Source organism: Grus americana, chromosome 15 (genome assembly GCF_028858705.1).
Source record: "Grus americana isolate bGruAme1 chromosome 15, bGruAme1.mat, whole genome shotgun sequence".
NCBI lineage: Eukaryota > Metazoa > Chordata > Aves > Gruiformes > Gruidae > Grus > Grus americana.
Window position 1 is genome coordinate 14,065,242 of NC_072866.1, and position 16,730 is coordinate 14,081,971.

Consider the following 16,730-nt stretch of genomic DNA (forward strand, 5'->3'; position numbering starts at 1 on the left):
AAAGCGCACATTTGAAAAAAGACAACTTGGATAGGTCACAATTGTAGTACGTGAGGATGGCTGCTGATTTATTTGATATTTACCTTGGGGAAGAAAGAGGAAGAGAGAAATAAGGAGATGAGAGAATGTTTAGCCAAAAAAGCTCATTTATTATCAGGGCATCTACAGATGCCCTTGATTTTAAAGCATTCCTGCTACATTTAAACTTTTGATTCTGGTGGGGAGGTAAAAAGATTAACTACTGTAAAATCGGTCTGATCTTTGTCTAAAGGAAAAAAGAAGATTGTGAAACTATCACTTTTTAAAGGCTAGTAGTGCTCTTGATCTATAGGTGAATTGTTCTTTAAAAGACAGAAAATACCTTTGAGGTTTTTCCTGGCCACTTGTCTGCTCCTGTGTATAACCTAACATTAACAATTAACAGTGACTTATATCCACCTAAAAACTAAGCATCGACAATTTAACCAGCACTCACAGCATGCCCAAGGCTTTGCAGAATCCAGTGACAAGCTGAAACTCTTGCACACCTCCTGTACCAAAACTTTACCTAAACCATAGCCCAGTGATTACTATCCACCCAAGTAAAGCCATTACTCCCCACTGGTAAAGCCCACAGCCAGTGAACAAGCCTTACAAGACGTAGCAACAAGGCCAACAACTCCTAAAGTTTCTTACCTGAGTAACATCCTTTCCCGTTATGTCAGATAAACTCAGATATTAACCAGGTTTCTGCAGATCACACTTATGTAGGAGACAATATTGTCTTAGAAACATCAGTGTATGTTCTAGTCTTACCGTGTTTGCAAGATCCAACAGTAGATTCAGCTCTTCTGGCACCACCATTGCCCTAGACTTCAACTAACTAACCTCAACTTTAGTCCCACCCTAACCCTAGTACTACCCTGTCTTCCAGTTCCATAAAAGAAATAACCTACAAGACACTTTGTTGCTGCTAGTCTTAACTACAGCCCTGTGGATTTGCAGGATTCAACATTAAACTGAGATCTTCAAACTGTTGTCTGGAAATAGATGTAGCACCTAACAACTATGAACTGTGATCTGTCAAAGCAAAAATATCAATATTTTGACTGACAGATGACAACATTCACAGATCTTTCAGCCTCCACAGTGACTTCTAAATACCAGCTAACCATCAGAACAGTGCCATAGGGATAGATCTTTGCAGAACAGTTATGACTAAACACAGAATCCAAGTATTCCCTCATGCTTCTTTCATTCCAATAGATTGAATCTGATTAATTTGAAGTTACATGTATATCTAAATGTTTAACTATTATATTTCTATGTAATTTTTAAAACAGATTGCTATATACACACATGTACAGATGAAAAATAAGCAATCCCCAAACAAAACTGGTAGTATTGTACAAGTTCTTTGCTCTTACAAATAAGATTTTAATGATTTATTCTTCTGGAGAAGTTGCCTTTATGTGTTTCAAATAGACTAAACCCAAAGTAGGTTCAGCTATGGAAAAAGGTGAGGAGACAGACAGAGGGTACAGTCAAGGTCATGCAAGACCAACTCATTTCCAACTCTACCACTCTTTGTGGATGAGCTCTTAGTTAAGGATTTCTATGGTTTAAACCTAACAGAAAGACAAATAATTATGGTTCTATTTAGACAAAGTGTTTTATCAATAGTAAAAATCAGAAACACCACAAAATATTAAACCAGCCCCTAGTTTACCTTTTCTTTAAGGTGCTGAGAACACGGTACTGCCATTATTGTCACCAAAACTTTCATTAGCTCCAAGCTGATTTCTTTGCAGTCTTCCTGGCATACTTCAATCAATGCTTGTACGCAACAAAGCAACTGCTCCATATAAAAGACCTATTTTTTAAATAAAAGCATACATTATGTTTTGTTAGAAAATATAACATTCTTTTAAGGGAGAGATATGGGAAAAGACAATAATAAAGTCTGAGCACTGTATAATCCCCTAAATTGGTAACATAGTGATAATTTCATGTTAGTTCTTTCAACTACCTACATTCTACTTTTTATAGAATACAATATAACCTCCCTCCCACACTGTTTGTATTTACCTTGCCCTGTTAACAAAATAAACGAGCCCGCTCTTAATCACACAATGGCTCCACTGTGAATAAAAACATAAAAGCATTTTGGAATTATTACCAATAGTACTTTTTCATTCTGCAGTGCAATTGGTTAATTAATAACACATTTGTTACAACTCTAAAATATTATTCCATGTTTGACTATTTTGAATGGAACAATAACGGTTAAATACATAAACTAAGAAAACCTAGGTGTCTGCTTTTATCTGAGCCAATTTATCTCTTTTGATGTGATGTAATCATGTTATCTTGATCCAACTGATAACAGTTGAAGTCAATATTGTTGTCAGTTAGCTTGCACTAACTTCTATGGTAGAGTGTAACAGATATTCCATGAAGCTGTCAGATTACATTCAATGAACAGAAGAGGCCATTGTTACAAATTTACTTCCAAAAATTAAATCAAATCTAGGAATAGGTTAGCTATAAATGTTATTAATTTCATAGACATGGTCAATCCTTCACTAAACAGTGTCTATGCAGCATTTGCTGTCTAAATTAGAGAAAGATTGTTTTCCAAGACCAAAGACTAGAATAATTCCACCGAATGCTTCAGCTGCAGATGAATGTATCTACTGTATCTAATGCCAAATGGAAGTGGTAAGCTTAAGACCTCCTAGCAATTTTGCAGATATGCTTCAGGGAATTGTTATTTGAACAATCAGGTGATAGTGCTCCCAGTTATACAAGTTCCTAATCATCACAGGCTTCATGGAGATTAATTCCTGCATCACTGGTACGTATTCCATTAGGGAAGAAACCTAATGAGGGAAGAACTTCAAACGTATATCTTACATTGGCTCAAAAAGACAATTACGCTAGGTTCAGGCTACACACATGAATAACTGTTTTAAAGGGAAGTCTGCATCTGACATGAAGTCAGTTTTCTGAAGGCACAGCACTGGCCCTTTTTTGGTCATCTTAAGAACAGAGACCTAACGAACTTTTGGTGGAATGAAAGCTGGGATTTCATCTGTGGGGGAAATTGTTGGGATTGTTCTTGTGCATCTCTAACAGATCCATTTCCAGATCCAAGCAATTGAAAAGAAAAAAAAAAATTCTGGAAGTTAAAAATCTCCATTCCACATTGAAGATAATCTCTCACCTCCTTATATAGCAATTGATGAATATTCTTCAAATGCTAAAATGAAAATGGTCTTCAGACTCAGCCATTAGTTAAGGGTACACTTGTGGGTAAATTTCTAATTTATAAAGGTCTTCCTCCTAGATTCTCACTTAAAGAGAAGCACCCAGGCACAACAGTTTACAAAGCATGCTCTTAGATGTACGTGTAAGAGTACTGGTACCTTCCTTTTCAAATAGAAAACTATAACAATACAAAACAAAAATAAGATGATATTAAGAGGGGAATCTTTCTTGGGAAACCTGACATGCCAATTACAGTAGACTGTGAAAAGTTTTCAGTCATTTTTACTGATAAGGATTGAAACATATGATCTTGTTTGGATTGTGAACACACGACATTTCAAAACATGGGTTAAATTCTGCCTCTGGATCAGCCATGGTAGTACTCTACTAGTACAGTACATACTAAACAGCTTCTTCTCTCCTCGTCATGCCTTTTCATTTTCCTCCCACCACCTGAAGCCCTTTACAGCAGTTCTCCAACATGAACCCACACTTGCTGAGAGGATGGACTGCTACCAAGTTTTTGGGATCAGCAGGTTTGACCAGGAGACCATGACATGACCCAGGGAGGATAGGGAAGCTCCTGTTCTGTCTCAGACACATCCACAACTATGTCCCGAGATAGGGTGGTGTAGGTGTGCAAGGGAGGGATAGGAATGGGAACATTTAGGGAGAACAAGGGAAAAAATAAGTTGGAGAACCACTGGTCTACAACTGTAGTCTGTTGTCTATTTTCCAGCTATCCTTACCTCTTCAGATCGTTGACAAACTCCAGCTTGTGACAGTGTGTTGCCAAGATCGGTCAAATGAGGCTGTAAGATCTCTTTCGGGCTACCTCGAATCACTGCAGTTAGAACCATTATACAGGATGGCTTGGGTGTCTTCGCAAAGGCTGATGTGATTAATCGCAATGACACCTTAGGACTGACAAAGGTTCCAATCAATTCTGCTGCTTTAACACACTGGAAAAAGAACAGGAATAACTTGAGGATTTTCCTGAGAACACAAAAACCATTCAACATATCATGGGCTTTTGTTTTTTATGATTCCAGCTGTTCTGTTAAATGCTTCAGCAGTTGCCTTGTAGGCCTTTTCCACTCGCTCAGTAATGAATATATGCATGAAGAAATTTTCTTGACATGTGTTCAGTAAGCACATAATAAGGCATGCAAGCACTCTTCTCAGCATCAGACAAACTTCCATGAGAAAGTAATGCACAGAAATGAAGTGTACAGCTTTCAGTGTAATAAAGTCTCTAGCTTAGAATAACCAGATGTTGCAGATTTAGTGGTTAGCATTCTGTCCTCCAAATACTGTTCTGAGGAATGCTCTCAAGGCAATCACCACCCGCCTATTAAAAGCAACAACAATAAAACCCTGGAAGAGGAATTTTTTTGTTATTGTACTATATTTTGACAGTGGTATTCCAGATCTGGTTTAGTGTGGAAGCACTGCCATGGGGGAACCATCCACTGCTTTCAATCTCTTCTTTAACCAAAAAGGCTTAAATTACTACGTATTCCCCATGATACTTGCGCCCTTTGATCCCATCTCTGCCTTGCACACATATTGATAAGTTGTATTCCACATGAAATACCATCACACAGCACTTACTCCCTGACTGATGGCCAATATTTACAATCAGATGCATGAATAAATATATAGCCAACTACTGTGCCACTACCTGTGCGACAGGAACAATTCTTCCTAACCCCTTTATTTAATCGTTGGCTTATTTCCCCAAACATAAAAACTTGTTTCCCTTTGTATATAATTTTTAGTCTAGTGATTTAACCATGGATTTTAAATGCACCTAATTAATACTTGAATTATCCTAGTTTTTTAGTCTCAATGGAAGCATGTAGCCATGAATTCTATAGTTTAAATCTGGACTATACATAGCTGTTTCTTTTCACAAGGGTGAAGACTTAAAACAGTTATAACATACTCTATGCAGGTGCAAACTCTGTCCTCTTCCATATATGCCATAGAGAAAGAAAAAGACTTAGCGCTCTGAAAACTGGAAAAGGACAATACAATGAAACAGTTCAAAAATACTAATTGATACATTTGTATGGATCCATTTATCTACTCATTTTAACAGGGGAAAAAGAAAAAAAAAGAAAAAAAAAAAGGATAAGAGACCACCTGGTCTCTTACTTTTACACATCTCATTTGGTGTTATTAGCCTGGAGAAAGACATGCACATTGTCCAAGTTGGTGGCTGCTCTGAAATGGGTTCTACAGTGACAAACGATAGAGGAGATAATCACAGTACCCTGGGAAGCAGCATCACTAAGGAGATAAAAGGCATTCACAAAGAAAAATTGCTGAATCTTAAGTTTTGGCACAAGGAAGAGTAAAATTAAATAGAGAAACCATTTCCTAATTGGGAATAAATGTCTTGAAAGCACCTGCGAGAACATTAGTGGTGGAATTTTGAGACACACAGATATGGTCAGAGAAAGGAAAGGGAAAACTACGTGCTCCTTGAACACATACTTTTGAATTTATATTTATAGCAACAAGCACTAGATAGCAAATTTGACCAGGACAGCAGGGCTACGTGGGTTTATTCTTCTAATTATTTAAGTTTTCTTACATATTTTATACAAGCACTAAGGAACTTGAAAAGCTGCATCCCCACAGTGGCACATCTCTTGCTTCAATCCTGGGGCACTGATTTCCTAAGGCCCTTATTCCCCTGGTTGAAATAACAAGATGATTTCTGACAGTATTCCAGGTTTACTTCTCTCTACTATTGATCAGTGTGTGACTGGCTTAGTTTACAAGCTCAATCTCACTGTAAGGCAGTGTGGTTAACGGTCAGGTGCTGGTTCTGAAAGGAGAGGTGGAAGGGGTGGAATAGGTAGAAGGGGATAACAGAGTAAGAGTTGGGGGAAGAGGTGGAACAATTCAGGAAAAATTAAGGGAGAGAAACAATGATTAGTACTAAGAAAGACTAAAGAATAAGAAATTGCAGGGAAAAAAATACAAAGAAAAAATACAAAGAAAAAGGATCATTTCAGAAATGGATTTCATGGTCTATATAGCTCAACTGATAGCAGGAACTTAAAGAAAAGCCTGATTTAGGAAATCAACTTTTCTGACATTAGTTGGTCTACTTGTGTCCAATAAGTAGAACACGTTCATCCAATTACCAAGCAATAAAATTTCTAGCTTTGAAATAAGTTAACATGTTTTTTGTTATACATATGTTCTCTTGCTTGCATAGAAATATGAACAGAAGATTTTCTCTTAAAATCGTAAAAACATTTGTATCACCTGTCTATCCTCTGCTAAATTTAGCTAATGTCTTCAGCTACATCTGTTTCATTGATTTATTGTTGATCAAAGTGTTGAGAGAATCAACTTTTAGAAAAAATGACACTAATTATTCTTCACAAAAACCACAAAGCATTAAGTCAAGAATGCATTTACAAGCATTAAGTCAAGAATTCAAACACAGAATATGGGCGTCACATGGAATAAACACACCTCAATATTTGGTTGGAATTATGGTTGGATTATGTAGCAGGGAGAGATAAGTGAAACTAACTTGAAAGGGCATGACCTGCACATTTTTTTAAATGGAATTTGTCGCTCCAAGGCTTTTATACTTTAATCCACTACTACAATTTTTAAAGAGATCATTATCAATGCTTCACGGGGTTGGCACATAAACTAAACAGTCCTTAAATAACTTTACTATTGGTCTTCATACCAGTAATACCAGAATACATTTATTTTAACATAGTAAGTAAGTAAGTCTAATGTTCACATGTTTTTAACATCCATAAAAATCTGAGCCTGATCCTTCAGTCATGGGCAATTTCCAGTGACCCAAGGTAAGGTCAACTCTCAGAAGACTGGCTCAGGACTATAAAGGATAGGGTCTTTATTCAGTGTACAATAGATACTTTAGCAGATTAAACTTACATTCTTAACCACGTCGCTTTCTTCATCTAAGCATGCCTGGTACAGAGTTCTAAGCAGTAGCTCCATGTGTTGCGTTATGTGATCCTCTGCATGTAACAACAACGTATACAGAAGCTGGGAGGCTTTTATTCTTGTGCTTTCAACCCAGTCTGTTATATCATGACAGAGACCTGGGAGAATTTTGGAGAGGTTTCTTGACACAAGTTCCCGACAACCTAGTCCTGGTCGAGTCACTAGAAGAAAACAAACAAAACCAAAACAAGAAAAGAAATATCAAAGAAAAAGCCAATGCACACTAATCTTTAGAAAAGTTCAAAGGCGCCAAGATAAGAGCTATGGGTGTCTGCTTCAGCACGGAACAAAATATTTCACATGCTGCTGAGGAATTTACCTGTGCAAGCTGCATTTCTTTAATATATGCTGCAGAATTTAAACTCCACACAGCTCTCTGAAAAATGTATGTATTTATTACTGGATGATGATTTAGATCACGTGCTTTGAAATGTTTAGAGAAGGGGAAGAGAAAGAGAACTTAAATGAATATGGAACATTACCCACTTTGGAAAACACAGCTTAATAATTTCATTTTTATAGCAACACAAATCCCATTAAAAAAATGAAACACACCGAGATAAAACAGAAAAAAGACTTTCGCGTGCAAACATTGTGGTATCCCCCAGTTAAATGTAATTTGGAGGGGGAAAGAAAGGTAGAAGTCACAAATAGTTCAGGGGACACAAACTGCAGTAACATCATTTGTGCCCTCAAAAGGAAAAGGTTAAACATGTATCTAGAAAATTAAAAGTAGAAAGGGTACTATGACTTATACAAGTGCTGTGTAATAGATCAAGCCAATAAAATTGATATTATTTAAAAAAATCATTATACAACCTCTTTGCTAAGGCCTTTTCAGGAAAAAGTGGCTCACCAATATGTCTCTTCAATCTCCGTCTGATTTTTATATTAAGTAATACATTTCAAAATGAAGTGAAAGATTATACAAGAGTTGGGGGAATCTTCCCCCCCTGCCCCCGATAAAATTTCATTTATAAAGATTTTGTGGAAAGTGGGTTTTTGTTGTTGTGGTGGTTTTTTTTTTTTTTTTTTTTTTTTTTTTTTTTTTTTACACAAAACCCCAAAGTGTTACAAATACATATTCCCTACCTCAATAGAGGGCGTAGTTTTCTACAGAACTAATAAACTTAACTTCCCCAACAAATGCTTACTCTCCCGTCTGATAATCATCAAATTTACATCTTAGCTCATCTATAAATAGCAACTTGACCAATATCACAAGCAACTATTAAACCTCCACTTCTGTACTTGACACACAAAGCTATGCAGTGATTTCCAAAGAACTGCAGTAAACCTTTCAGTGACTTTTTCTACAGCAGGATTTTTTTCCTTTATGCTGTACATGCTTATACAGACAAAAAATGAAAAGTTCTCTAAGAACCACCAATTTATTACTGCCACTCACAACGTTCACACACTGTTTTGAGAAAGAAACATTGTTCATTATGAGGTGTCAAAAAACATTGAATGTGCGAGTACATTTTTTACTTCTAGTACAGAGTTCTCCTGTAAATGCTTCGAAAGAAAACAACTGAGTTGTCTCAGCGTGTTTTCCTGCATTGGTCTGTGTAACCACAAATGCTAAAAGGAAAAACGGACTAAAGTAAATAGCCTGAAGAATACAAAAGGTTTATAGAAATACCTATGAAATACCTAGAGTAGGAAAAAAAAATAAATTCAAGCATCAGGACGTGAATTGCTGTTTCTTTTATCAATGGAGGATAACATTTTGGATTATCAAAACTGACAATGAATAGCAAAAGGTCAAATAAAGAAATCAACCTGAGACAGCAAATACAGACTGGCATCCCATTTGACCTGAGGCAGAATGTTGTTTAAAGAATTCGGACCATTCTTTATCAGTAGTTCCCTCATTTCAGATGTTCAAATGCAGGCATTTATCCCTGTAGCTACTCCTGTCAAAAGACTTCCCTGCTATAAACTGTCCACACCTGTATCCTAAGGCGATGACTGCTGTTGCTCAATGCAAAGCTATTCAGTTGGTGGGATGACACCAGGTATGAGGTCTAACTCTACTCTTCCTCTGACCTGCAATATCTGTCATCCTGAGATCAAAGCACAGGGGGGGCTCACGTCAGGTTCATTAGCTTGACACTTGGACTAAGATAGTTAAGTAAAATATACTACAAACTCACAGTTATAAAAAAAGATATTCCAGGATGTTGAATAAGTCAGAAGCAAGAGCAACAAAGTGTTAAAATGAATCATCATATTATAAAAAAATACAAATGCACGTGGAGGGGAAACACGGGGGAAGGACAGACATAGTAACAACTCATACATACACGGTCCGTGGTAAGACACCACAAATTATTACTTGAAACTAAGGTACACTAGTGTCTTTGTCAAAGTTTTGTATCTGTACGATTAAGTAGACAATCACCTTTTCCTCTCATTTTTCTTTTGTCACATAAATCCTGACTGTTAATAGGACATACAATTTGGAAAGATAAGGAGCAGGAAATTATATCTTAAAGTCACCATTAACTTGAAACTCAAGTGTGTACATGTGTTGCATTCAAGCCCTAACTGCGTATTTCTACCAAGCAAGATGCATGAAAAGTCAATTAAATGCAGGGCCGGAGTGTTGGCCCAGATTTGTGAATCATATTTATTATGCTAAGAATATTATTTCAAAAAGTTCATATCATTTAATTTGTGAGGTAATTGATAGATGTCCCTTTCTAAAAAAAAGAAACCCTGAGGTAATATTATACATAAAATAAGGGGGGGGGGAAAATTGGAAAGGATAACAGATCAACTTGACTGTCTTCAAAGCTAAACAGTTCTGTCAAACCAGTCACCATTATGAAGTGCTTCCCCTTTCATTCAAGCATTACTGAGCAGAGCAACTTGAAAAGAAAAAAACCTTCTAATTTCAAAGGAGAAAGGACTCCGGAACCCATCGTCACGGAAAGGATTTTGCTGCTGGGTATTCTCTGATGTGACTGTCAGGTAGGCACAAGTCAAGCATGAACCTGTTCTTTCACACCAGAGGAGTTTTTGTTCTGTTAAATATGAGTATAGAAATCAATAAATGACCCATTTAAACCCTCTCTCTCACCAGCACTCATATGCACATGTTTAAACATTAACTTTATGAACCCAAGACAGGAAACAAGCTTCAAGCAACTGCAAACATATCATTTTAAAGCTACTTATAAATCATGTGGTACTAAAAAGTAATCTACCCGTGCTGCATATCTTGGGGTTTTGTATATAATAAAGGAAATTATTGTTTCTGCTCCCATGTTCTTCATATACGCTGGCAGATTTTAGTTGGCATCCCAGTGTCTCAAAGAAGCCTGAAATCATTTCACTGCAAATTTTTCTTCCACGCCAATTCTGTGGATCATTAATGATCTGTCTAGTTCTCATTATTCAAGGACTCGGCTCACAAGTTCTTTCATCCTGCCTTCCTTCCCATCATCTCTGTGCCCATTCTCCACCTGGCTGCTGGCTGATGTAGAACTTTCTGCTGCTTCTGCATCACTGCATTTTCATTTACTCTTTCTCCAAAATGCATTTTGGGATTAATGGAAAAACTGAATGTAGTTACTGAACAAATGTATTTTAAAATTTAAATTTAACATAAATAATTTTATATACATATATGCTATAAATTCTATTTTTATATATATATGTATGCTAGCCTATATGTTAACTAATATCACATCTTGTAATGGATATTACACATCCTGCCCTCCTGTCATTACTGCACTGCAGCTCTCCGGGATTATTCAAGAAGGAAAAACCATTTTTAGTGCAACACTTACCTCCTTTGGGATAATGAGATGGTGAAACACTAAAATCCATCTTATCCTTCAGATCTTCTTCATTCTCTTTCTCCCACTGCAAGCCTATCTTTTCCCAATAAGTCCAAGCCAGTTTCCTACACATAAAGCAAGATATTTATGCCATCGTGCCCCCAGAAGAAAGGCATTTTAAAATAAGACTTGTGAAAACTCTGACTTCTTCAATTCAGCTGGAAGAATGGGAAGCATTCCTGCCATTTAACCTAGGCACAGTAAGTTGAGAGTTTATACTTCTTTTGTACTCAGTGGACAGAGGTCACCTCTTCCAAAGGATAATTCTGAGTCTGTCTACCTGTCTGTCTGCATCTCTCTCATACGTACTTGAATGTAGCAAAAAAGGACAATATAACAAAAGTTACTGAAGATAATGTTATCATTTTGCGCTTAAGGAAAAAAAAAAAAAGCGGTTTCTTTTTCCTCCAATCAATACATCTGTGAACAGAGAAACATTTCCATGTACAACTACTATTTAGGGGGGGAAAAAAATTTAAAAAAATGTTCTGCTTACGTATTTTCAGGAATTTCATCAGTAAAGCTGCCAAGTAACAAAGGGATCAACTTGTGAAAATATGAATATCTATCTCGTAGGTGCAACAACCATTCTCCAACAACAGTTGTTACAGCGTGTCGAACCTACGTGGATACAAAAAGACAATTTTAGACATGTCAGGTAAACACCAGAAAAATTAAAAAACAATATTTGCTTTCGGTACATAAGACTCGGTAAAGTGCATCAATAGTCTCAGAAGAAATTACAAGAACCCAGGATTTCCTCACTTGCAGCAAGCCCCTTAAGTAACATGCAAGGTATCATGCTCCCTCTTGTGTTCTCACTCTGGCTTAGTCTTAGACTATTTGCTGCACAAAAGCACATCTCCAAGAGGAAGACAAGATACAGACCTTACTGAGAAAACTCCAAATTCTCATGGTTAATACCTCTCTGAGAATGTTAGAAATGTGCATTTCTCTGGAATTTGAAGCTTTCCAAGCACATCTCCAGAAGACAATTTTCTCTGTTCACTATAAAGGAAGCCTAAGTTAAATAATGTGAATACATCCACTCTAAAATTAAAATATTTTTGTTATGATTAAGTTGCACATTTTAAAATTACTGCCTCAGTTGCATCTTATGAAGGGACCAATACCGTAAGTGTTTGTTAAGCATCTGAAAAGGCCACAGAATCAAGTCCCAGAGAGATCTGACAGACGAATTTAAGACAGAATCGAAGGCATCCATTAAAATAAAAAAGTGCCTACAAAGTTCAATAGCCTGTAGAATTAGATGGCAGCTGAATAGGTCACCGACCTTGGGTTTGGATAGCTTACAACTGACAAAGCTTGTATGTGATATGTTTATGTATCTCAGTTGAATGAATGAAAGCTGAAAATTGGGGAGGGGGAGGCAGGGAGGGGGGTGGGTGACAAACACCAGAAAAACTCACCCCAAAACAGATTTAAAATAAATCCAGAAAAAAAAAGCTCACCTTGGGAATCTCATCAAATAACCTCTGGGCCAGATGAGACAGAACATCATCCACAGACTTTCCATTTCCATACTGTATCACTGCTCCAGTAGCCTGAATTACATCAACACGAACTCTGTAGTGCTGGTGTGAGATTGTTTGCATTAAGGGTTTTATCAGAGATTCTGACTGCATATGGAAGTGCTCTGTTAGGGCAGAGAGACAGAAACTTCAAACATGCCATTCTCTATGTGGGTGACAGTTCTTGAGTGACATGATTTCTGTAACGCTATGAGCGGCACCTTGATTAATGTCACTGGATTTAAGTAGCATGTAGGTTTAACTTTAGAGTATATTAGAGGTGAACAGTAGCACACATGCACTCCCCTAGCCCCCGCCTCCCACTATTACTCCCACGCTGTAACTGCTCAGCACCCACCCCAACATGGTTCTTCTACAAGAGATCTTCCAAGGCCCGCAAAGCGCATCTCTGAGGGTGTGTGCAACTTCTCACCTCTCTTCCTCTCTCCTGGCTGCATCCCTGTAACCTCCTGCCGGTCCCTACCTCAGCCCCTGTCCCCCCAGGAGACCGCAGGCTCACACCAGCCCACCGCTCCCCCCTCTGCCCATCCCCAGGCCCCACCTGGCATGGCCTGGCTGCAGGCCACGGCGCACCTGCAACTTTCACGCCTGACCTCGGCATAGTGGTCGAGGAGAGTGGCCTGGAGGATGCGGATGACATCGGTGAGGTAGGGGACCACGGAGGCCCCGCAGCGCTGCAGCAGGAGGCTGAGGAGCTGGACGAGGCCGAGGCGCAGCTCCTCGCTGGGCTCAAAGCCCTGCGGCGGGCAGAGGCGCTGGGCCAGGGCCGGCAGGAGGACGGGCAGCGCCTCGCTGGGCCGGTCGCCGTGGCTGAGCCCGTGGCACAGGAGCTGGAGGGCGAGCTCCCGGCACCGCTCCGCCGCGTCCCCCGCCAGGCAGCGCGTCAGCGGCCGCACCAGCTGCGCCCCGAAAATCTCCTGCACCACGGCGCCCGAGAGCGGCCGCTCCTGCACCTCGGCCCGGATGGCCTCCAGCGCCCGCAGCCGCGCCGCCCGGCCGCAGTCGGGATCCCGCAGGCAGCTCAAGGGCCGGCTCAAGGCCTGCGCTACCTCTGCCGCCCCGGCCGCCGCCATGCTTCCCCGTCGCCACGGAAATGCGGCGGCGTTGCTAATGACGCGCGAGGCTTTTACGATGGCGGGCGAGCGCTTTACGGCGAGGCGGAGCTGTGGGGAACTGTACCGGCCCCGCGTGTGGCGAGCACTGACAGCGCGGGAGGGGGCAGCCCCGCTCTCGCTGTGTCCCCGCCGCGCTGAGGGGACGTCCCAGGCCCCACAGCGAAGCACCGAGGAGGCAGGGCGGTAGTTTCAGCAGGTACGATAGCTACCGGCAGGAGAGGGACCCCTTATTCGTATCACGCAGGGAAAAAGAGAGGCAGACCTGAGAGAAACCCACGGGTGGCCGTAGATGGTGGAAAGGCTGAGGGGAAACGCAAAGCGGCCCGGGCGGAGCCTCCGTGCCGGCCCAGCACAGCACAGCACAGCACAGCTCTGGGGATGAGGTGTCACCGTGGGGCAGCTTCCACACGTAACGCGCCATTTGCGTCGCTCTTCCCTTCTGGTTTTTTGTCTGGAGCGATCAGTGCTGCAGTGGCAGTGAGTGCCTGGTGTCTGGAACACCGTTGTATAAGTTTTAGTGTTCATTGGTGTTAGTTAATGTGTATTTATATGGTGTTTACATTGTACTTACATGCGCTTTACACAACATGTTCTGTGTGCTGTTCTGGCGTCTGTGCGATCAACACACATCAAACCAAAAGGGTCGCCAGGGTCTTTTTCTTGACTAATCATACTTAAAGTGCAACGAACTACAGAACTAATTCAAATCATCCTTTTAAAATAGCCTTGTATTTACCATCAAGGAGTTCATTCTCTTGTTGTGCTGCCCCTAGCTTGGCTGCAAACCTTTGGGGTCCTTATTCATCCTTTATTCTGTGGGAACAGCGAGTGCGAAATACTAACGTACGCTGGAGTATTCCTGACGGCGTGTGCTGGCACCTGGCATGGCGATGGCGCTGGCCTGAGGCCTGTGCCCGCCCTGCTCATGGTTCTGGTGGCTTTGCTATAAGTACCCACGCTGGTGAGCCGTCCTCCCAGCCCTCCCAGAGCTGCAGGGTGCAATGGGCCTGGCTCTTATGGGCCACAGAGTGCTGGGGCTGCTGCACTCCTGCCTCAATTCAGCTGCCTGTCCTTAGTGGCCAGGCCATCATCCGGCATGGCTGGGCCACCTTTCATGGCCAGGCTGTCCTCTGTGGCCAGACCATCCTTCACGGCCAGCTCGTTGTTCCTGGCCAGGCCACGTTTCATGGCCAGCCCATCCTTCATGGCCAGGCTATTGTCCTTCATGGCCAGCCCATCCTTTGCGGCCAGGCCACCTTTTATGGCTAACCTGTCCTTGTGACCAGGCTGTTGTCCTTCATGGCCAGGTTGTCCCTCATGGCCAGGCCACCTTTCATGGCCAGGCTGTCCTTTGTGGCCAGCCCATCCTTCATGGCCAGCCAAACCTTTGTGACCAGGCTGTTGTCCTGCATGGCCAGGCCACCTTTCATGTCCAGGCTGTCCTTTGTGGTGAGGCACATCCTTCATGGCCAGGCCACCTTTTGTGGCCAGCCCGTCCTTTGTGACCAGGCTGTTATCCTTCATGGCCAGGTTGTCCCTCATGGCCAGGCCACCTTTCATGGCCAGGTTGTCTTTCATGGCCAGGCCACCTTTCATGGCCAGGCTGTCCTTTGTGGTGAGGCATATCCTTCATGGCCACCCTGTCCTTCATGGCCAGCTCATCCTTCATGGCCAGCCCAACCTTTGTGACTAGGCTGTTGTCCTTCATGGCCAGGCCACCTTTCATATCCAGCCCGTCCTTCATGGCCAGGCCACCTTTCCAGGCCAGCCCGTTCTCCCTGGCCAACCCGTTCTCAGCGCAGCGGCGCGGGGCAGCCAGGCCGTGCGGTGCGGGTCTGTGCGGTGCGGGTCCGTGCGGTGCGGGTCCGTGCGGTGCGGGTCCGTGCCGCTTCTCCCGCGGAGGCGGCGGGAAGGCCGCGCCCGCCGGTGAGTGACGGCGGCGGGACTTCCTGCGGGCGAGCGGCGGGGCCGGAGCCTTTGTGCGGGAGCGGCGGGGTGCGGGGGGAGGGTCCCCGCGGCGCCCCGCGGCCCCGGGCGGGCAGCGAGGGGAGGAGGCGGCGGCGGCTGCAGTGCGGATACCGGCAGGGGAGCCCCTTCCTCCGCCTCCACCGCCGGGGAAGGAGACAGGAGCCGTCGCCGCTCCGCCGGCTCCAGCCACCCAGGTATTTACCGGCCCTCTCCGTCCCCCAGCGGCCCCGCGCTCCCTCCGGCGCTCCCTGAGCCCAGCCGGGCGCGGAGCCCGGCGCGGGGAGCGGGGGGGGGGTGTCAGGGAAGGACCGATCTGCCAGCCCGGGCCCGCGGGATGCGCTGCCTCCGGCGCCGAGGGACTCCCGGCCGGGCCCGGGGGCGCCTCCTCGGCGCTCTGCCGCTTCCCGGGGCCTGTCCTGCTGCCCGCCGCCCCGCTCAGCCTCTGCCGCCCCCGGGTTCCTGCGTCCCGGGCTGGGAGGCCGGTGTAAAAGCTGCCCTCGCGTTTTTTGGTTTGTAATGGAGCGGTCATATGCTCGCTGGGGGAAATAAAGATGGGTTTGGGGTTGTTGTCCCCCCCGATTGCCAAACTGCCTTTTTGGAGGCTCTGCCCCCTCCTCCCCATCTCCCCCGGGACCGGGAAGGGTCCTTCGCTGTGAAAGGTAGAGGTGTTAAAATTTACCAAAAATTCTTCTGTTGTGGAAGACTGGGTTTCTGGTGACAGGGAGGGAGTCCCCAAGGGAATAGAAAGGCAAGGCTTTATGCCATCATTTAATAGCTGTCTTTGAAACTCATGGCCTTGTATGATTAATTGCACTGATGTTTCCAAAGGTTGACTGCCGTCTGGGAGTTAAAATGCTCTTTTTGTACTTACTGGTATGCTGATTGTACAAAGATGACACGGTTCAGCATTTCCACGTACAACCCCATAACATTAAAATGTTCAGAATTGATAGCTCTTAAATAGGCAACTGGCAATATTAAAA

General features: G+C 42.7%; 2 protein-coding genes across 6 annotated transcripts in view; one reads left to right on the forward strand and one right to left on the reverse strand.

Annotated features, from left to right (window-relative positions):
- Positions 1–13,767, reverse strand: part of DNAAF5 (dynein axonemal assembly factor 5) — a 29,197-nt gene extending 15,430 nt beyond the window's left edge. Inside the window, exons 1-7 of one of the 2 annotated variants that reach the window (XM_054843461.1) lie at positions 13,238–13,767; positions 12,584–12,768; positions 11,608–11,732; positions 11,061–11,176; positions 7,189–7,421; positions 3,999–4,211; positions 1,709–1,852 (exon numbers count right to left, since the gene is read on the reverse strand). In XM_054843461.1, coding sequence (XP_054699436.1) covers positions 1,709–1,852; positions 3,999–4,211; positions 7,189–7,421; positions 11,061–11,176; positions 11,608–11,732; positions 12,584–12,768; positions 13,238–13,304 — 1,083 coding nt within the window. In that variant the 5' untranslated portion in view covers positions 13,305–13,767. Of the gene's footprint in view, positions 1–1,708; positions 1,853–3,998; positions 4,212–7,188; positions 7,422–11,060; positions 11,177–11,607; positions 11,733–12,583; positions 12,769–13,205 lie in introns of both variants that reach the window. The other variant, XM_054843460.1, reaches the window with a different exon arrangement.
- Positions 13,768–13,851: 84 nt separating this feature from the next.
- The window catches only part of PRKAR1B (protein kinase cAMP-dependent type I regulatory subunit beta), a 101,011-nt gene continuing 98,132 nt past the window's right edge, over positions 13,852–16,730 (forward strand). Inside the window, exon 1 of one of the 4 annotated variants that reach the window (XM_054842898.1) lies at positions 13,852–13,975. The gene's annotated coding sequence lies outside the window, so the exon portion shown is untranslated. The other 3 variants (XM_054842899.1, XM_054842900.1, XM_054842897.1) reach the window with 3 other exon arrangements.